The sequence below is a fragment of the Heloderma suspectum genome, chromosome 4 (assembly GCF_057233095.1).
Source record: "Heloderma suspectum isolate Gila_16-S chromosome 4, 16-S_ref, whole genome shotgun sequence".
Lineage (NCBI taxonomy): Eukaryota > Metazoa > Chordata > Lepidosauria > Squamata > Helodermatidae > Heloderma > Heloderma suspectum.
The window spans coordinates 212,326,398-212,348,119 of NC_139461.1; the positions used below are offsets into that span (position 1 = coordinate 212,326,398).

Here is a 21,722-nt window from a genome sequence, read left to right on the forward strand (position 1 = left end):
AACTGTGCAATTCTGTGCATGTTTACTCAGGGGTATGCCCCACAGATTTGAATGGGACTTATTCTCTAGGACATGTGCCCAGCACTGAAGCTTAATTTAGTGGGAAATCACTTCATGCAAGTGCTCTGTTTCAACAATTTGGCACAGCAGTCATGGAAAGTAAGCAGCGTTAAGTCCTCCTACCCAGAAGGGGGCAGTCTGTAGCTTCTGAGCAGGAAGGAAGTGTTCTTCTGGTGAATTAATACTGAGCTGTAGATTTTTTATGTTGGTGGACCTTTCAGACAGCAGGCATACAGATAAATGAGAATCCACTGGGTAATCTTGATAATATGGAAGAGTGGACTCCTTGGTCACAAGGCATTTGAATAAAAGCTATTTAGAGGAGAATCATACCACCTAATGAGGCACTTAGCATTTTCAAGTGACATTTGAAGCAAAATAAGACTGTTCCATTTTCAAGATGTCTAACACTGGGAATGACTGATGAAGAAGTATTAATAGAAACTGGCGCTTTGTTCCATCTTAATAAACATGACTCACATCAATAATACAGCTGCAACCCATTTTAATGCTACTGGAGACCTATTGGTGACATGGATTGATTAGGTCTCCATATACTTGCTATCTTGGCACAGAGTGTGGGCTTTTTAGCATAGCTATATTAAATCATTGCTACCCATGAATGGCACCAAACGGTAAGCCTGACATTAAGCTATTTCTTACCATGCTTCTGTTACATACCTTTCCAGGCATGAGTTGTTCTTGAGTGGCTTCATAAATCTAGTAGGTTAATGCATGTTTCCAGTTGTTAATTGGAAGGGTAGTCTTCAGTGCTTTAAATGAGTGTTGTTGGGTGGGTTTTTTTTTCATTTTTAAAAAAGGATCCCAAAATAAAGTTTTAGGATGGCATTCAATGGTCCATGTGCTACTGGAGCTTTAGGGGGTTCCCTTCCCCTTTCTCCTATAGCCACCTATGTCTCCCCAAAAGCCACTCTTGAAGACTGACAGACCTTCTAGAATAGTGTTATATGCAGTGTGAGAGACCGTAGGAGGTAAGGAAAATTGGTGTATGGGGCGAAGTGCTTTGGGTGTATACATGGCCTTGCTTTCTGGTCTTAGAGCCTAGCTACATAGTAAATGCAGCACATGAGAGCAGCCACACAGTGTGAGCGCTCCACCTGTTGATAATTCCAAAGGCTCCCGGGTAGCCATGTGCCCTTCTTTATAGAGAACAGTCACCTATTGGAAGGGCCGTCAGAGGATAGGCCTCTGAAGGCATCCTCTGTTTGAAGGGGAGGAGAATAGGAGATTAGCCACTAAAGAGAGAGATAAAATGAGAACAGCAAGGGGCAGGGAAAGACATCCAGTAGCTCTTTCTCCATTTTCCTTATCTTATTGAGCATAATGTGACACATGAGTTCTTTGATCCAGTGTCTCTGATGCATACATGGAAAGGTCCTGTTGACCCGCTGGGATACGTATGGAGCTTTCACTGACATTGAAGAGAATGGGGAAGACTTTGCTTATGCTAATCTCCATGTGCATCTGGGACCTTTACATGGTTTGGATTATGGTCAATATGTGCATGTTTATTAACCTTAATCTTGCATCCTCCAGCACCATCTGTACTTACATTTTACTTTTTTATGTTAGATCTCAAGAAATGGAAGAATAATCTCAGAGAAGGAGTACCGGTTAAATGCCATGAGGAAGGATCATCAGAAGTATATACGGGAATGTTTGGCTCAGGCCATATTCCACAAGGTCCTTGACATGGAAGTATGACTACACTATGGCTACTTCTCCTAAAGGCTCTTTAAAAGGAACGCTCACAGTCTTATTCAGGATTATTGAGATACCTTACCGTTGTGGGAATATCATGCAAACTTACCCTTTTTGTTTTGGTAGTGGAGAGTTACCTTATCGGTGCATTCTAACCACCCATTTCTCATAATAGCCAAGCTATTAATGAACTTTTGAAAGTTATTATGGTTTAGTAATGATGAATAGAAGGCCCAGATTAATGTGAAATTATAACAATTCTCTAAAAATATGCTAAAAGAGAAGAAATAGCCACCCTTTTAATCATCCTGGTTGTGTGAACAAAATGTTAGTTAAATTTTGATAAGAAGTAATCTGAATTGAATTGACACTCTAACGCAGCAGTAGGTAATCTTTTTGGCAACTTGAGAAACTTTTGGGGATACCGCCACAAAACAGCTGCCATGGGAGGCATAGCAATAAAGAAGTGACCTGCTCAAAATATTAAGTTACAGGGCAGAGATGGGATCTGAACTCAACATACTAAACAACTCCCTGGAACCCACAGTTTTCAGCATCAGCAGAAACATATTTCACATTCAGCTGCCAGTAAGAAAATGTGTTAATTTAAAAAAAAAGTGGGATGGGTGGGTCACCTTGGCAGGTGCTAACAAAAATATCTGGGGGCACATTGATGCCTGTGGGCATCGTGTTGCCTACCCTTCTTCTAAAGTAACTAAGGACTGACAGTGTTTCTAATATAATCTATGTTAGTGATCATGAAGACAGAATCAACAGATTTCACTTATTCCAGATCAGTTTACTTAGAATACTTCCAAGAAAACACCTTGAATGAGCAGGTAAATTAGTTGCCATTAATGTGTCAACAGGCAAACAATCACCTTAGAAATAAATAATATACGAATAACAAATACTGACAACAATAATACCTTCTCCGATAATTTCATATTGGCAAGGAAGAAAGTTAGGAGAGGAAGAAAGGATAGAGGAGTAACCTGTAATTGGCCAGAACTGATAAATTGGCAGCCATCTCAGAATGTAAGGGTCCCTATGGCCACCAGATTCCACACAGTCATCTCCTGAAGGCAAGGCAGTAGGAGGTCATGTCCCATCAGTGTACTCCAGAACCTGTCATAGCCCATCAGAGAAATGCTCATTTCTACCCACACAAACACCAAAGGTCATGGAAAACTGTCAAGAACAAAGAGAAGCATAGATGTGAGGAGCGAGCAAGTACAGGAAGGAGGAGACACTATCTCATTCACACAGAAGGTGGAAACATGGCTGGAGGTAGGCCCCATTCTGGCTTTGTTCCACCTATCTATTGTTCCTGCCTTCTGTTTCCCTTTGTGATGCTGATGTCTGTCTCCCATGGTGGATCACATACAACATTAGCAGCTGTTAACCTCAGATAACCGTGTCCAGGGACACACCCATCAAGCAGAGACTTCAGGGCTACTAAGACATCAGCTTTTGTGCCACTGGCACGTGGCATGGCTGAGAAATCCATGCTGTGCTTCTCTTACTTAGGGCATAAAGCAACAGTTGAGACCAACTGTCTTAGAATCATGGAATTCTAAGGGAGGTCCCTCCTCAGTCACACACCAACATGGAGATCATTTAGTAGCGGCCATCATCTTCCCTTCCCCCAAGTCAGCCAAACCACTTGTTGCAGCAGAAACACCGTGCACAGCCAGGGCCTTTGAAGGACCCTTATGGATCACCTAGCCCATGGGATTCACCAAGAGGATTGTGTTGTGGACTTGCATTTCCTTTTCCTCATCTCCTCTAAGCCCCATCAAGACACGAGTGACGACGAAGGAAACATTTTACTTGGTTTGGAGTAGAATAGAAATTTGCTCTTCCCTTCCCCCCTTCTCCCTGTTCCCTTTCCTGAGAGAGGCGTGAGTCAATGGGGATAGTGGGCAAAGGGAAAGATTTGGCTATTGGGTGGTATAAAAATGTAATAATAATAAAGAAATGATCAGTAGTCTCTAATCAGGGTCTGTGAAAAGCAGGAGAGGGGATACAACACTCATGGAGCTGTTTTGCTAGACCCAAATCCCCCTATTTCAGCCTTCCCCAACCTGGCCCTCCAGATGTGTTGGACTGCAGTTGTCAACATTCCCATCTAGCATGGGAATGGCTGTGGATGATGGGAGTTACAGTCCAACACATCTGGAGGGCACCATGTTGGGCAAGGCTGCCCCAATGAATGCATTTTGGAGGCCGGGCTGCAATCCTATGTACATATACCTAGGTGTAAGCATCATTGACCACAGTGGGACTTGCTTCTGAATAAACCTGCATCAGCTTACTTGTAAAAAATAGTTGTCTCCCAGTTGCATGAATGGTGTCGCCTTTAGTTTGCCCTTATCCTTGGTTGCAAAGGAAACCAGTTATTTCCCACCTTTTTCTAGGGAAAGAGTTTTTTCTTTTGCTTTTTTAAATCTCTGAAAAAACATTGATACTATTACTGGTAAAATGTTGATCTATGAGTGGCAACACCCATGGCATGGAGACTTTGCCCTTTTCAGACCTTAACACTCAGCATGCAGTTTATAATGAGACTAATATTAGAGAAGTACTTCATTATTTTAGATATTGAGCTGTTGTGTTAACTATGTGACAAGGAGGTTTGACTCACATGATCAGACCAGAATGTTGAAATGCCACACTGCCTGGAGGCTGCTTTATGGAGACACACCGCCTTTTGTGCATTTGCTTGCCACACAAACCTGGTGAATTCTCCATATTGTTGCAAGTCTCCCCCCCTCCCACCCCCACCAAACATATTATTGTAATAGAATGGAATACATTTTCATAGAATCATAGAATAGTAGGATTGGAAGGGGCCTATAAGACCATCGAGTCCAACCCCCTGCTCAGTGCAGGAATCCAAGTCAAGCATTTTAAGCATTGCATATTTGAACGGCCACCATGTCATGGCTTGGATGTGTATTTTGAGAGACTTTGTTTTATTATTTATTTAAAGCATTTTTGTTCTGCTCTTTCGTTTTCCCCCTCCCTCAAAAAGGCTCCCAGAGCAGTTTACAAAAAACAATAAGACAGTTCCTGCCTTCAGCATTACAATCTAAAAGACAAGGCACAAGAGGAAAAAGAATTGGGAGGGAAAAGGAAAAAGCAAAACTCAAGCACCAGTTCTTAGTTACAAAGACAAAATAAAAAAAAATGTAACTGTTCCTCAGGATCCTTTCCACAGGGTAGTTGGTGGTAGTTGTAGCTGTGTGGGGAGAGGCTGTTCATCTGGAACAGGCTCTTTTGTTTCCTTAGCTTGCCCTGTTCACTCTTCTATACCTTCCCACAGGCCAATTGATGGTAGTTGGCCCTGGAGGCAAGTGCAGTTATTTTCTCTCTGTGGTGATGTATGTTTGTTTGTGGCAGCCTGCCCTGAACTGAATCTGGAAGTGGAGCTTTGAGTGTTCCAGGCATATAGGACAATGTAATACATAATGAAAAAATCATTTGTGGTGGTAGGTGACCTGGCCTCTTGGGCCTATGATGCTATGCTCAGGGAAACACCATGGACAGAAAATAATCTGAAGAGCAGTAATGAGAATTAGTGACACCATAATATTATTGTGAATGTGATTTTGTTTTTGCTTTTTTAAAAAACCCTGCTAGCATCATCACCAGGTTGAGTTAAAAAGAAAACTTGAAAACTCTGCCAGGAGGGAACGTGTTCACAGAATCAAGGTGAGGGTTTTTCATTTGCATGTTACAGGGAACGTTGAAAACTTGCTTTCTGTGTCCTAGGAACAGTACCACCAATATGGTGGATCAGAAGAATTCTGTTAGGAAATGTATACTTGGTCAGATTCTGCAAGCCAGCGGTAGGCAACCTGGTGCCATCCAGATGTTTTGGACTACAACTCCCACAATCGCTGAGCATTGGCCATGCTGGCTGGGGCTGATAGGAGTCATAGTCCAAAATTATCTGGATGGCACCAGGTTGCCTAGCCCTGCTGTAAGCTGTTACTTTTACTGATATATAGTTATTGCACTGATGTTACTTCCATCTCTTTCTCTCTTTGGCTGAATCTACACATAGCAGTTTTACATTATCATACTGCAATGATAACTTTTGGTGCACATGACACCAATGGGCACCAATAGTTATCACTGCAGTATGATAACGGGTAAAACTGCTATGTGTAGATTCAGCCCCCCCTTCTGTTCTTAGTGTTTATTACTCACTGTCTATTACTCAGTCATTATTTTCTTTTTTTTACTAATATCTCAAGACACTGTTGTTAGTCTAGGTTCCCTTCTGAGGTCTGTAAATATTGGTTTAATTGTCCAGTGATGCTATTATTCACCGATTCCCCCAAACGGCAGGGTTATAGGGAGCATCTTAATTTCCTAAGAGGGCACTTTCTCAGTCATCTCAATTTTCCCTTCATCTAGGTGGAACGATCAAGAAGGGCAGCCGAAGAGACCAATCCCCTGCTTTCCCCCCACCCACCCACTGCACCAAGAAATCGCTTTGGGCGTCGCAGATTAGGTGACCGAGGACAGTCAGGTAATTTGGTGAGTATATAATGAGGACCTGTAGCCCAAATGTTATCTGGTTATTACAGCTCTGTCTTACATGGAGCTTCCCAATTATACAACCATGGGCCGCATGTTTTCGAACTGGAAACAAAGTTTAGCCTCCCAAGTTTGTTGCACTGGGAGAAGGGCACACCTCTTTATTGATCAGTCACACTGTTATCCTATCTTTCCTCCAAGGAGCTCATCCACATTTATCCTATTTTATCCTCACAGCAACCCTGCGAAGTAGATCAGGCTGAACTTGCCTTCAGCCATCCCATGGAGCCTGAGGCTAAATGTGAATCTGGGTGTGGGTTTCACTGGTTGAAGTCCAGCGCTCTTGGAAGGCCAGCCCTGCCATTAGGCAGAGTCAAGCAGCAGATGCTGGTGTGTGTGTGTGTGTGTTGGTGTGTGGGGGGAATAGTAATGGCAGCTCCCCGGCCATTCATCCACAGCCCCCCATCTGTTTCCCACTGTTGGAGGACAGAACTGTGAGTGCCACACACCCTGACCTACCCCCACTAAGCTAGCCCGATGCCTTCAGATGAGGTGGAGGTTGCTCTCCTGTCACTACTTGAAGTCAGATTCAACCCCCAATCCAGTTGGTGTCTGTACGTGGGGTGTGTGTGTGTCTGTGTGGGGCATCTTGTCCTTTGCCTCAGGAAGCAAAATGTTTTGGGTCACCCCTGCTCTATAGCCTCTACACCACGCTGGTATTCTTTCAGTGACTCTATGCATACCCACTCAGAAGCAAGCCTTCAGGCAGGCAGAATGTCAGGCACGGGGGCCAAATCCAGCCTGGTCTCAATTCCTTTCCCCTGACCACCAATCATGTGGTGGTTTCCTGGTTTTTGAGCAGTCCCCCCCCCCCCCGTCCTAAATGGTTGAAATGCCTCTCCTAACGCTTCGTTTCTGGCAGGAAGAGCTTGAAGCTACAGTACGCTGGTATTTTTGGTATCTTGGCCTTGCCCCTTTGGCCTCACCCACCACTGGAATGTGGCTCCCGAGAGCATCTCTGAAATGGAATTTGGTCTTCAGACTGAAAGAGGGCAACACTCCTGTCTTGAAGTTATTTATTATTATTTTATTATGTATTATTTATTACATTTCTATACTGCCCCATAGCCGAAGCTCTTTGGGCGGTTTACGAAAGTTAAAACATTAAAATACAACATACAAAAAGCCATTTACATAAAAGCATACGGACAATATACACGAACAACATATAACTAAAAACAGTTTAACGAAATATCCAACAATAAAAACAACACAGCTTAAAAACAACACATACAAGAGTCAGCAAAAGGAACAAGAGTTCTAAAAAGGGAAGGCCTGCCGGAATAACAGAGGCTTTAATTCCTGTTTAAAAACCTTCAAAGAGGTCAGCAGGTGCATTTCAACTGGCAGGTCATTCCACAACTGGGCAGTGGCGAAGGAAAAGGTCCCTTTGCACGTGGCTGCCAATATCCCATTAGGCAGCCACAGCAGATAGCCATCAGAGAGGACCTTAGGTGGCAGACTGGGACATAGGGGAGAAGGCGCTCCCTAAAGTATAAAAATAACTTCATGCTCTCGCTGTGGAATGGCAGTATTTTTTTTAAGCTGCTTTGTTCCACAAGTAATTCCTTATGCAACTATCATCTACATAATTTCCCCATATTAGATCTGTCTGAGTACGGTATTGACAAGTAAGCACACAGAGCACCTGGTCTGATTCTTTGAACTGTTATGGGCTGTTCCTTTTTAGTGTAATGAATATACATTATTGTGTGCAAGACCTTGGCATAGCCATTTCGAAACAAAAATACCAAGTCGTACCACAGAGTGACATTTAGGTTTCAGAAACGTGCCTGGCTGTATCCTCTTAAGTGTTCCCTCCCCTCCATTTATTTAAATTGTCCAGGCTTCCTATCCTCGACCAAGCACTGCACCAGGGAACATACAGCATCCTGTCCGACTGCAGCCACTTTACAGCAACGCCACGACAGAGTCTGCACCGAAGGCTGCTCCGAGTTCCAGACCCAAGTTCCTCAGCCTTGAAAAAGATCATCATTTGGCCAGTGGGGTTAGACTTTGCTCTTTTATGCAAGTCCTGTAATAGAAAGAATGGTTATACATTTGTTCAGTACCTTCAAACATAATGGATCACCCAGTGCACCTTTTTTGGATAGCAGAAAGCAAACTGCTCGCTGTTGAGTGAATTTCCATTAATGTCCATGAAGGGTATTTATTTAGATGAGTCTATTTGATGGTTAATATTGTCCTATGCTGGTTCTGTGTCAGCCTCTGCCTTTACAGAAGTTGTCATTGGTCTGATGGGTGGCTGGTTGTAATCAAGTGTAACTCCCTGCTCAGATACTGCTAGGTGAAACTCTTTAATACTAGACTTTTGCCAAAACACGTTGCTTAGATCTTGGACTTTGTTTTCTTTCAGTCTTCGGTAATTAAAATGACATTATCAGCCTCTGCAGTTAGGCAAGTGCATGAATATAAGAACATAAGAAGAGCCATGCTGGATCAGACCAAGGGTCTGTCTAGTCCAGCATTCTGTTCACACAGTATCGAACCAGCTGCCAACTGGGAACCCTCAAGCAGGGCATGAGTGCAACAGCACCCTCTCACCCATGTTCCCGAGCAACTGGTGTTCATAGGCTCACTGCCTCTGGTACTGGAAGTAGCACATAGCCATCAAGACTAGTAGCCATTGATAGCCTCTTCCTCCAGGGATCTGTCCAACCCCCTTTTAAAGCCATCCAAATTCGTGGCCATCACTACGTCCTGTGGTAGCGAATTCCACAGTTTAACTGTGTTAAACTTCACTGGGTGAAGCATTTCCTTTTATCTGTCCTGAATCTCCCACTAATCAGCTTCATAGGATGACCCCAGGTTCTAGTATTTTGAGAGAGGGAGAAAAATGTCTCCCTATCCACATTCTCCACACCAGGCATAATTTTGTACACCTCTATCACGTTTCCCCTTACCCTCCTTTTTTCCAAGCTAGACAATCCCAGCTGTTGTAACCTCCTCTCCTAGGGGAGATGCTCCGGCCCCTTGATCATTTTAGTTGCCTTTTGCTGCACTTTTTTTCCCAGCTCTACAATATCTTTTTTTTAGGTGTAGTGACTAGAACTGGACACAGTATTCCAAGTGTGGCCGCATGAAGTTTTAGAGGCCCATTCTCCCCCTTTCCAGCATGGCCGATAGGAACTAGAAATTAGGGATGTGGTGAGGATTCAAAGCAGGGGTGCTTGATGATGTGAGCAGTCTAGCTCTAATTCTTGCAAGCAGAATCAAGGAAGGCAGTGCATCACTTCGATACTGTTCGCACCATAACCCCTCACCAGCTGCTACTCTGTCCCCTTCTGCAAGGACAAAAAAACCTTTCATCTCTTAGCAAATTCTCCTAGCCGGTCTAGTAATGTAGACTGCGCCAAAAATAGTTGGTTTTGCAGCCTGCATTACCCAAATTAAGCAAAGTTACGTGATTCTTTTCTTATTTTCTGTAGTCTGTCGTGATTTTTTCCACTTTGCATAATTTTGTCTGCTTTTGCTGGTCATGGAGAGGAGCAAGGAGTTACGAAACATCTTCACATGCATACGGGCTAGACACTTGGTTTTTAAAAACATGGAAGCAAAAATTCCCAATGCGGCTGAATTCTGTGTCCAGTATCACATTCTGCATGTGTGCAGAAGTCATGGCATACGATCATGCAGATGACTGTGGCTGCCTGATACTTGCCCATCAACCTCCTTAGCCAGACACTTGCCTTTTGTCTAGCTTCTGTTGGGCACAGCTTGAAGAATATGGGAACAAAAAAACAAACCATCAATTCTGGAAAGTCACTATTTGCCCAAATACTAATTTAAAATGTTATGTCACATTATATGCAGCAATGTCACTCTTACAACTGATTGAATATTGGAAGCTGACCTTCAGTATAATCCAGGTCCGGGGAATCTGTGGCTCTGCAGATGTTGTTTGACACCAATTCCCATTGGACCCAACCAATATGGCCAGTGGGCATGAAGATGAAGGGAGTTGTAGTCTAACAAGATCTGGGGGGGTCACAGTTTCCCAAGGTCTGGCATAAAGCCATCTGATCGAGTACTTTAGAATATAGGAAAGACACTGTTGGGTCATGCCAAAGGTCTGCTTACATCAGCATCCTGTTTCCTATAAGGGGCCTGTTTCCAGGAAGCAGAGCAACTGGTATTTACACCATCTCTAAACATGGAGGTTTAATTTGGCTGTCATGGCTAATAGCCATTGATCTATCCCCCATGAATTTGTCTAATCCTCCATTTAAGCCATCTGAGCCAGTCGCCTTCAGCACATCTTTGGGTAGCGAATTCTATAAATCGATTGGGTACTGTGTGAACTAGTACTTCCTTTTGTCCGTCCTGGATCTTACTGCCAATCAATTCCATTGATTTTGCACCTTCTTGGTAATTGTCTCTGTCACCGAGCGCCCATGATCTGGCATGTGATTAGTCAGATTCATGACTGGAATGCAGATTAGATAGTCACTAGTATATTTATAACTACTAGATTGGGGATGCTTTGCAAAGTGCAAATGCAAACGTTAGGCAACAAATGTGCTGGCTGGAGCGACACCATTCCTTTCCGGAAACAGTGTACAGGGGGACATGTTTGTAAACACACGGAGTCATTGAGTAATGTTCTTTGGCACATGCCCACTTCACATTTACAAACATATGTTTCCCCTTCACGTACTGTTCGCTGTGGCAAACACTGGCATACATGTGGCAAACAGATTTGCCACGTGATACATTGCTTCATAAAAGCAAAGGACCCAGACAGAGGCAAAATTAAACTTTAGGGGACAATAAATATCACTGAAAGCTGAGACCCAGAACTGGCTGTGGAGCACTTGGGATGGGCTTTCAGGTTTGTGAAGCTAATATGACACATTGGACCAAGCAGGGCTGGTTCCCAGGTTTATGTATTGATGAACCATGGTTGGGCTTCTCTGGCGGCAGTGCTCCCAGCAGCCTTGGGGAGGCTGAGGAGGGGGAGCACCATTCACATTTCCCATGATGTCCCAGAGCAACACGACTTCTGAGGCGTTATAAATGTCACCAGCCCCAGCCCCAGCCGCCTGGTGCTGCTAGGAGTGTTGGGCTGAAAAAGGATTTAAAAGGAGCCTCAGTGCAGGTATCAGCAGTAGGTCCTGTTGCAGCCCTGGCAGCTGCCTGCAGATTGCAGGTGCTGGCACTTGTCCTGAGACTAAAGTAGGGCCACATATATGCAACACCACACTCAGCTTCTCCAGATGTATAAATCTGAACTACTTTAAAAACAACAACAGTCACTAATCTGGTTTATTAATCTTGTTCCACCCACGAGCAACCATTCTAACACTCGTTAAGAGCCTTAGTTATGAATTACAAAAGGTGGCTAAATGTTGTTAAAGAGTAAAGGATCTGTGCTAACTGGGAATCTGTACCGCAAACAAAAAATTAACAGGCGGATCTAGATTTTTTAAATAAATATCCCCCTCCCCTTGAAACACAGTGATTGGAAAATTCTGTCCAAAAGGGACTATCAACTGCTGCTGTTAAGAGCATAACAATTAACTAAGTATGAATATTAACTGTCGTTAAAATTTTCAGGGAGACAAAGGGGTGTTAAACCCTATGCATTCAGTGGATTATTCAACCGGAATATCCCCATACCGACTTCCCATCATTAACAATTATGTGACACCTATTCCTCCACTGCCACCACCCAAAAGTGAGAACATCAACACAGTGAAAGGTGGGACATCGAGAGGTCGACGATTTCGCCCAGCAACAGCACCAAATGGCTTGGACCAACTGTTAATGAGGGTAATAGATCTTTTGCCTCCAGCCTCTTTGTTTGGTTTTTCTTTTTTGTTCTCCATTGGGTCATTTCATAATGCAGCTCTTCTGTGAAGAAGTGCTGAAGTCCTGCAGGTTTGGGTAGAAATGTGTCCCCCAACTCTTGCCTCGCACAGACCTAATCAATATGTAGTTCACTTCCTTTAAAGTCAAGATGGCTCATCCAGATTCTTCCTTCCTGGAAAATTAAGGCAGCATTCATAATATCACACTATTTTATGATACATTAATTGGGAATAGCCCCTATCCTTTGGAAAGAGAACTGTGCTCCAGAATCTCATTTTTCAGTAAGAGTAACCTTAGCTTTCCTCAGTATCCTGTTTCCCAAGCAAACCTTGGAGAATATAGATGGATACATCTACAGATTGTAACTCTGGAAGAAAGAGTATCCCTTTGGGGAGTGTAATAGATCTCTGCTACTACCAGCTGGAGAAGATGTATTTAAATAGTGCTTCTAGCATCCCATCTTAACTATCAAACAGCAATGCACTGATATGCTAAGGTTTGGTTCTTAGTAGGCAGAGCAATATATTTTATTTCCATTATGCGGGAGAACTGAAAGCAGTGCATGTTGCAGGCATATCATTTGTCTATAGTTAAACAGGTCCCAGTTTAACATGCTAGATTAATGATTAAAGTCAGGGGCTATAAAAGTGGCAAATGTGCAAGGGTTGGAGTGTCAGCCACAAACCTCCCTGTAATTCCTACTCGACTGCCGTTCACCTCAAGGTTTCCTTTTCCCCATGTAATGACCTATGTCAGGAGACATTTCAGCTTGTTGGCTACTTTGTACAGATTTTATGCTAAAGGAGTCAAACGTGGCCTTGGTAATACCATATAATCCGAAAATGAGAATGATAGATTTACAACAGGGCCAGCTCTACCATTCGGCAGAGTAAGGTGGCTGCCTCAGGCAGCAGATTTTTGGTGACACAAAAAGGAAGCAAATTGTTAGTTATTCATTTACTCTTACTGTATTTTTTTCTACCAGAGATGGGCAGAGGTGTTCGTGGGATTTTCTGTCTCAGGTGCCAAAAGAACTGGACTAGCCTTGAGTATAGTGCACTTTGACTTGGGGGCTGGTGGTGGTGCCATTTGCTGCTGTGCCTCAGGCAGCAAAATGTCTTGGGCCAGCCCTGAGACAAGCAGGCAGATTTCCCCCAAATTTTCATGCATTTCAGTTAGTTAGGAACATAGGGCAGTATCCAACTGTGTAATTCCACTTGTGCAAATGATGTTGCACTAGTGGAAACTAGGTTCCGAATGATGCACAAGAGGAGAATCCAACTAGTTACATTGGTGCAAGCATGGTTGTTCAACTGGTTGTGCAACCAATTGTGTAAGTGTAATGTGCAAGCGCTTGCACAGTGGAAAGATTCAGCAGAGCTCTGCTAGTGCTATTTGAGTTTGTGGAATGACACCGTTGGATACTGCCCATAGGAAGCTGCCTTATATCAAGTCAGACAATTGGTCCGTCTAACGTAGTATTGTTTACACTGACTGGCAGCAGCTTTCCACGGTTTCAGACAGGTTCTTCCAATGCTAGGGGTTGGACTGAGGACCTTTTGCATAAAACACAAGAAGAGCCTGGCTGAATCAGACCAAAGGCCTACCTAGTCCAGCATCATGTCTCCCACAGTGGCCAACCAGATGCATATGAGATATCCCTACCCACAAGCAGGACATGAGGACAATAACACTCTCCCACCATTGTTCCCCAGTGACCAGTATTCAGAGGCATGGTGCCTCTAATTCTGGAGGTACTATATAGCCATCAAGACTAGCAGGCATTTGTAGACTTATCCTCCATGGATTTGTCTAATATCTTTTAAAGCCATCCAAGTTGATGGCCATCAGTACATCTTGTGGCAGCAAATTCCAAACGATGTGCTGTGTGAAGGAATGCTTCCTTTTTTTTTTATCAGTCCTGAATCTCCCACCACCCAGCTTCATTGGATGACCCTGAGTTTAGTATTATGAGAGAGAGAGAGAGAGAGAGAGAGAGAGAGAGAGAAAATCTCCACTTTCTCCACACCGTGCCTAATTTTATAAAGCCCAATTGTGTCCTCTCTTACTTGGCTTTTTTTCAAAACTAAGAAGCTCCAAACATTTTAATTTTTCCTCATAGAGGAGTTGCTCCAGCCCATCATAATTTTGATTGCCTTTTTCTGCACTTTTCCAGCTCTACAATATCCTTTTTGACATGTAGCCACCAGCACTGCACATAGTATTCCAAGTGTGGTTGCACCATAGATTTGTATAAGGGCAGTATGATATTGGCAGTTTTATTTATTTGTGTGTAACCACTACGACATCAGCAGTGTTATAAGGAACATGTGGTGAGCTGGTGGGAAAGGTGTAGGTGATTGCTTTGGATTTTAGCAGAACCATTGCCTATGCCAAGTTGCCAGTTATTCATGATCAACATTCAACAGGTGTTTGCTAAATGCCAACAACACAAAATCAATCTTGGAATAGTACAATACAGGAGCAAATGTTGGTGATGCAAGTACAGGTATTTCAATGGAGTTTTGTGCTCTTCAATGTAGGATGCAGGGAAGTTCTACAAGCCTCAAGTACAAAGCAATGCGTATGTTACCATGGTCTATTTGGGAAAAACCGTGCATCTGTCCTATGAGCTTTTAGATTATCGAGAGGAAATAAAAATATATCAACAACACTGCGGAGGAGAAAACCTATGTGTGTACAGAGGCAAACTCCTGGAGGGAGGTGAGCATGAAAAGGCCCAAGAGTTTATTTTAATTTTGGCAAACTCTTATTTTATATGGATAAACTGTTGAAGTGGTAGCAAAATTATTTCCGTGAAGCTCAGTCTCGTTATGCGCGTCCAGGGACTTATATACCAGCTGCCTCAAACTAAGTCTGGATTTACTGTTTCATGATTGAAAATGAGGCTGCAATTACTTTTGCAAATTATGGAAGGAAGGGATGTACAGGGGTGATTTAACAAAATACAGCAGGTTAGATTAATTTTTGGATGGAGATGTATGGTTAATAAAATGCTTGCAGGGGTAAAATGAATACCAAATTATCTGCGTACAAGAAGCTATAATATATCAGTGTGAGCTGTTTATCGCTCCAGAAGGGAAATGAATACATGCTTGAGGTTTGATTCTGAATGTGAATCAATGGCGACGATGTTGACTTAAGTGGAGCTGTTCCAGGTGTAATCACCAGTGGAAACGAGGGAAGGATAGCACGCTGGGTAGAATTAATCTCCTGCCATGGTATTGGGCTAAGGTGAGGAAAGACATATTTTCTATTACTAGTTAGTGTTTCATTTGCCACACAGTCCTAGGCACTGTATGGAATGTGGAAATTATGTAGCCCATGTCCAATTTGTATTAGATGAACTGGAGAGTAACAGGGGAAGAGGTTGGGGATTTACAGGATAAGGGTAGTTGAGATTCATTTGCTAGTGCAGAAACTGACAAAAAAAGAGCCTAGGGCGGGGGTGCAGAATCTTTCTCAGCTTGAGGGCCGAATTCCATTTTGGAGAGGCAGTTGGGGGCTGAATTTTAGTGATGGGCAAAACTGGTGGGGCCAAGGCTTTAAAAAAAACCCCAGCGTCAGGCTTTTACTGCCAGTAGCTAAGCTATAGGAGAGGCATTTTAATCTTTGAGAATGGGGAAAACTGCACAAATGCCGGGAAACCACCAGAGGTTGGGGGAAGTGAGTGGGCCAGGGGAAGGGGGCATGACCATCTGAAAGCCAGTGTGGTATAGTGGTGAGACTGTTGGGCTGGGAGCCAGGAGATCCGGGTTCTAGTACCCACTTGGCCATGGAAGCTCACTGGGTGACTTTGGGCCAGTCACAGACTCTCAGCCCAACCTACCTCACAGGGTTGTTGTTGTTGTGAGGATAAAATGGAGAGGAGGAGGATAATGTAAGCCACCTTGGGTTCCTTGCAAGAGGAAAAAAGGCGGGATAGAAATGAAATGAAATAAATATCTGGCCTCCAGGTAGGCCGGATTTTGACCCAAGGTGGGCCAGATTTAGCCTCCTGGCCTGAGGTTCTGCACCTCTGGGGAGTGCTAGGGAGATACTTGAGAATGCTGTGTTCAAGAAATGGGGCACAAGGAAGGACTTGAGGGAAGGGAAGACAGGGAATTGGCTTGCCAAATGCAGTGGGGAAGGTTGTTCCATACATTCAGAGCTGTATGACAAAAGGCACAACGATAGCTTGTGGGAGAAAAATCAAAGAAGCAGATAGGATTCTACTGAATAGAGACAGGAATGTAAGAGGAGACAAGCAGTAAATATAATTAAGAGAAGAGAATTTTCTTGATCAAGGTTTTAAAATAAGGATTACAGGCTTAAGATCACAGCAATGCAAGATGAGAATGGGAAGGTAGAGTAAGGGGCAAATTAGACTAATTGTATGAATGGCATTTAAAATGTAAGTCACATGCAGATTGGGACCCTAGTGTGGGATGTAGGGGGGCTTTAAGCCTTTGTCCCCTGCTGTGATTCCAATCCAGATCGGTTCCTCTGCACCTTCTATTTGCACTGGATGAAAAATGTGCATTGGCAGAAGCATTTCTTACAGTGCAAATAGTATGCGTGGCAAGGTGCCTGATCTGGAATGGACCCATGGTGGCAGTGGTGGTGGTAAACCCACTGCCCCCACACCAGGGTCCTGATCCTGTTTGAGGGGGAGGCAGACACTGCTCTTTACTTTAAAAATCCATTCACGTAATTGCTGCTTGTGTGAATTGGGTCTCCACTAGCATGACCCTAAGAGGGAAGGCCAGTAAGGTGGAGATTACAATAGCCTAGATGGGATGTAACTGGAGTAATGACAAGACTCTAAGTATTTAGAAAGGGAGAAAAAGTGGATCTTGGAGATGCTGAAGAATGAACATGATTTGGTGGCCACTTGGAAGTGGAAGGAAGGTTTTTTTTTTTTTTTTAAGAAATCCTAAGGATTGGAGGGGGCATTATTTCAAAGAGAAGTAGGGATGTCAAGTGGGGAGTTTCTGCTGAAAAGACAAGGAAACCCCATTATCTGGAAAGCTGGATGGTTTGGTGGTGGTTGTTTTTATGTCTTCATTGATATGGCAATGTAGTAAGCAAAGTGCTTTATAATTACTTTCTTTATCTTCACAACAAAATGAAACAGATGAGGCAGGTTACTATTTGGTGGAGATGTACTGATGAGAAGATACCTGCATCGGATGACTCTCTGGTCAAGCAGAGCTTCTGCTTATTGGACCACTCTGGCTGCTGTGCTTGATTCATGTTTCTCAAACTTTCAGAACTCCCATAGCCTTCACTACAGAGTGCTCGCAGGCTGTCTCATCACAAAAATAGAAACATTACAATCAAGCAGTCACTAAAATACCAAAATGAACAGCAGATAGAACATGATACAAAGCAACAGGAAAGAAACTAACATTTTTTTCAAGGTGGCTTCAAAGGGTTACAAATTTAAAAGCCCTGGAAAATTAAAACAAAGAAAAGGCTTTGCCTGACATCAAAATGAGAACAACACATGCCCAGGTGAACCTTCCTGGGCAGAGGATTCCAAAGGTGTGGTTGTTGTTGTTGTTCAGTCGTTAAGTCATGTCTGACTCTTTGTGGACCATAGCACGCCAGGCCTTCCTGTCCTCCGCTCTCTCCCGGAGTGTGCTCAGGTTCATATTCATTGCATTGGTGAGACTATCTAGCCATCTCATTCTCTGCCGTCCCCTTCTCCTTTTGCCTTCAATCTTTCCCAGCATCAGGGTCTTTTCCAGGGAGTTTTCTCTTCACATTAGGTGGCCAAAATATTTGAGCTTCAGCTTCAGTATCTGTCCTTCCAAGGAGCAGTCAGGGTTGATTTCCTTTAGGATGGACTGATTTGACCTCCTTGCAGTCCAGGGGACTCGTAAGAGTCTTCTCCAGCACCACAGTTTGAAAGCATCAATTCTTCGGTGCTCAGCCTTCCTTATAGTCCAGCTCTCACAGCCATACGTTACTACTGGGAAAACCATAGCTTTGATTATACGGACTTTTGTCGGCAAGGTGATGTCTCTGCTTCTTACTACGCTGTCTAGGTTTGCCATAGCTTTCCTCCCAAGGAGCAAGCGTCTTTGAATTTCATGGCTACAGTCACCATCTGCGGTGATCTTGGAGCCCAAGAAAGTAAAATCTGTCACTGCTTCCATTTCTTCCCCTTCTATATGCCAGGAAGTGATGGGGCCAGATGCCATGATCTTAGTTTTTTTAATGTTGAATTTCAAATCAGCTTTTGCATTCTCCACTTTCACCCTCAACAAGAGGCTCTTTAGATCTTCTTCGCTTTCTGCCATTAGGGTGGTATCGTCTGCGTATCTGAGGTTGTTGATAATTCTCCTGGCAATCTTAATTCCGACCTGTGATTCATCCAACCCGGCATTTCTCATGATGTACTCTGCATATAAGTTAAATAAGCAGGGCAACAATATGCAGCCTTGTCGTACTCCTTTCCCAATTTTGAACCAATAGGTTATTCCATGTCTGGTTTTTACTGTTGCTTCTTGACCCTCGTACAGGTTTCTCAGGAGACAGGTAAGGTGGTCTGGTACTCCCATCTGTTTCAAGCCTAGCTTGTAGGATTTTGAGCATAACCTTGCTGGCATGTGAAATGAGCACAATTGTACGGTAGTTTGAACACTCTTTGGCGTTACCCTTCTTTGGAATTGGAATATAAACTGAGCTTTTCCAGTCTTGTGGCCACTGTTGAGTGTTCCAAATGTGTTGGCATATTGAGTGCAGCACTTTAACAGCATCATCTTTTAGGATTTTGAATAGCTCAGCTGGAATACTGTCATCTCTGCTAGCTTTGTTGTTACTAATGCTTCCTAAGGCCCACTTGACTTCACTCTCTAGGATGTCCGGCTCAAGTTCAGTGACCGCACTATCATGGCTATCAGGAACATTAAGATCTTTCCTGTATAGTTCTTCTGTGTATTCTTGCCACCTCTTCTTAATCTCATCTGCTTCTGTTAGGTCCCTGCCTTCTTTGTCCTTTATCATGCCCGTCTTTGCACAAAACGCTCCCTTGATATCTCTGATTTTCTTGAAGAGATCTCTAGTCTTTCCCATTTTATTGTTTTCCTGATTTCTTTGCATTGTTCTTTTAAGAAGGCCTTCTTGTCTCTCCTTGCTATTCTCTGGAACTCTGCATTCAGTTGGGTATATCTTCCCCTTTCTCCCTTGCTTTTCGCATCCCTTCTTTCCTCAGCTACTTGTAAAGCCTCATCAGACAGCCACTTGGCTTCCTTGCATTTCTTTTTCTTTGGGATGGATTTAGTTGCTGCCTCCTGAACAATGTTATGGACCTCTGTCCATAGTTCCTCAGGCACTCTGTCTATCAGGTCTAATCCCTTAAATCTATTTGTCACCTCCACTGTATATTCATAAGGGATATCATTTAGGTAATACCTGAATGGTTTAGTAGTGGTTTTCCCTACGTTCTTCAATTTAAGCTGAAATTTTGCAACAAGAAGCTCATGATCTGAGCCACAGTCAGCTCCAGGTCTTGTTTTTACTGACTGTATAGAGCTTCTCCATCTTTGGTTGCAAAGTACATAATCAATCGGATTTCGATATTGACCATCTGGTGATGTCCATGTGTAGAGCCTCTTGTGCTGTTGGAAAAGAGTGTTTGCTGTGATCAGCGTGTTCTCTTGGCAAAACTCTATTAGCCTTTGTCCTGCTTCATTTTGTACACCAAGGCCATGCTTGCCTGTTATCCCAGTGATTTCTTGACTTCCTGCTTTAGCATTCCAATCCCCTATGCTGAAAAGGACATCTTTTTTTGGTGTTAGTTCTAGAAGGTGTTGTAGGTCTTCATAGAACTGATCAACCTCAGCTTCTTCAGCCTCAGTGGTTGGGCATAGACTTGAATTACTGTGATGTTGAATGGTCTGCCTTGGATTCATACTGAGATCATTCTATCGTTTTTGAGATTGTACCCCAGTACTGCTTTTCCCACCCTTTTGTTGACTATGAGTGCTACTCCATTTCTTCTAAGGGATTCTTGCCCACAGTAGTAGATATGATGGTCACCTGAATTAAATTCACCCATGCCTGTCCATTTTAGTTCGCTGATTTCCAAGATGTCCATGTTCAATCTTGCCATCTCATGTTTGACCCCCTCCAGCTTACCTTGATTCATTGACCTTACATTCCAGGTTCCTAAACAATATTGTTCTTTACAGAATCAGATTTTCTTTTCACCACCAGACACATCCACAGCTGAGTGTCCTTTCGGCTTTGGCCCAGCTTCTTCACTCTTTCTGGCGCTACTTGGAAATACCCTCTGCTCTTCCCCAGTAGTATATTGGACACCTTCTGACCTGAGGGGCTCATCTTCCGGCGTCATATCTTTTATCCTTGTGATACGTTCCATGGGGTTTTCTTGGCAAGAATACTGGAGTGGGTTGCCATTTCCTTCTTCAGTGGACCACATTTTGTCAGAACTCTCTGCCATGACCTGTCCGTCTTGGGTGGCCCTGCACGGAATAGCTTATGGCTTCACTGAGTTACGCAAGCCCCTTTGCCACAACAAGGCAGTGATCCATGAAGGGGAAAGGTGTAGTACCATAACCTAAAAGCATATCTGACTGGTCACCGCCCACTTGACATGAGAAGGTAGCTGGACAAGAGCCTCAGATTATGATCTTAGTGAATGGGCAGATTGGTACAAGGGCAGATGGCCCAACAGATACTTTGGCTGCAAACAAGCCATGCAGGCTCACTCTACCTTCCAGGCTCACAAGTATTTTAGAATCATTATTATTTGCTCTATAAGCCTTCTGTTGTAGAGTATTTCGGTTAGGGTGGCTACTTATGTATCGCCAAAAAAGAGGATAAAACAGGACACCAATTTGCATAACATTTACATGTGCTAATATACATTTATAAATGCAAATTGAGAGATAAAAACTAGAAATAGAAATACAATCCATCACACAATAGTGATGAAGACCAGCTAGGTGACCTGTGTGTCATCTCAGTCTGCTATCCAGGTGCTAATTCTTGATGGGCAGCTTCAACGCCCATGCTCTCCCTTCTTCCAGTTAGGGATGTCAGAGAATTCCGCCACGGATCTCGGTGAGGCCAAATGCCAGTGCATTCGGCCCCCTGAAATCTGTGGTGGACTGGCCTGCCACCCCCCCCCCGCCCATCCGCGGATCTCCCCTGGGACGAGACTTACCTGGGGTGGATGTTCCGGGCGGCGGCTGTGGCGGCGGCTGTGGCGGCTGGTCTTCCGACCGGCTGCCGCCACTGCCATTTGCAGTCTGGAGGTGTTTTTTTTTTTTTACAGAGACGTGATCACGGCTGGGTTAAAAAACAAAAAAACGCGTACGCAAATGGCAGCAGCTACGGCCGCCGCCACTTACATTCCTTATTTTTCGCCATCTTAGTCTATGTAAATATTTATGTAGACTATTACGGCGAAAAAAAAGGGGAACACAAATAGCGTAGCGGGCGCTATTTGCGTCCCTTTTTGA

The 21,722-nt window shown here is 43.6% G+C and overlaps 1 protein-coding gene across 1 annotated transcript in view; it reads left to right on the forward strand.

Annotated features, from left to right (window-relative positions):
- Nucleotides 1–21,722, forward strand: part of ERICH3 (glutamate rich 3) — a gene marked incomplete at its 5' end in the record, with an annotated part of 97,199 nt that overhangs the window by 28,320 nt on the left and 47,157 nt on the right. The window contains 6 exons of the mRNA XM_084851638.1: nucleotides 1,654–1,779; nucleotides 5,428–5,499; nucleotides 6,211–6,333; nucleotides 8,240–8,401; nucleotides 11,971–12,186; nucleotides 14,769–14,949. Of these exons, the coding sequence (XP_084707764.1) occupies nucleotides 1,654–1,779; nucleotides 5,428–5,499; nucleotides 6,211–6,333; nucleotides 8,240–8,401; nucleotides 11,971–12,186; nucleotides 14,769–14,949 (880 nt within the window). The remainder of the gene's footprint in view (nucleotides 1–1,653; nucleotides 1,780–5,427; nucleotides 5,500–6,210; nucleotides 6,334–8,239; nucleotides 8,402–11,970; nucleotides 12,187–14,768; nucleotides 14,950–21,722) is intronic.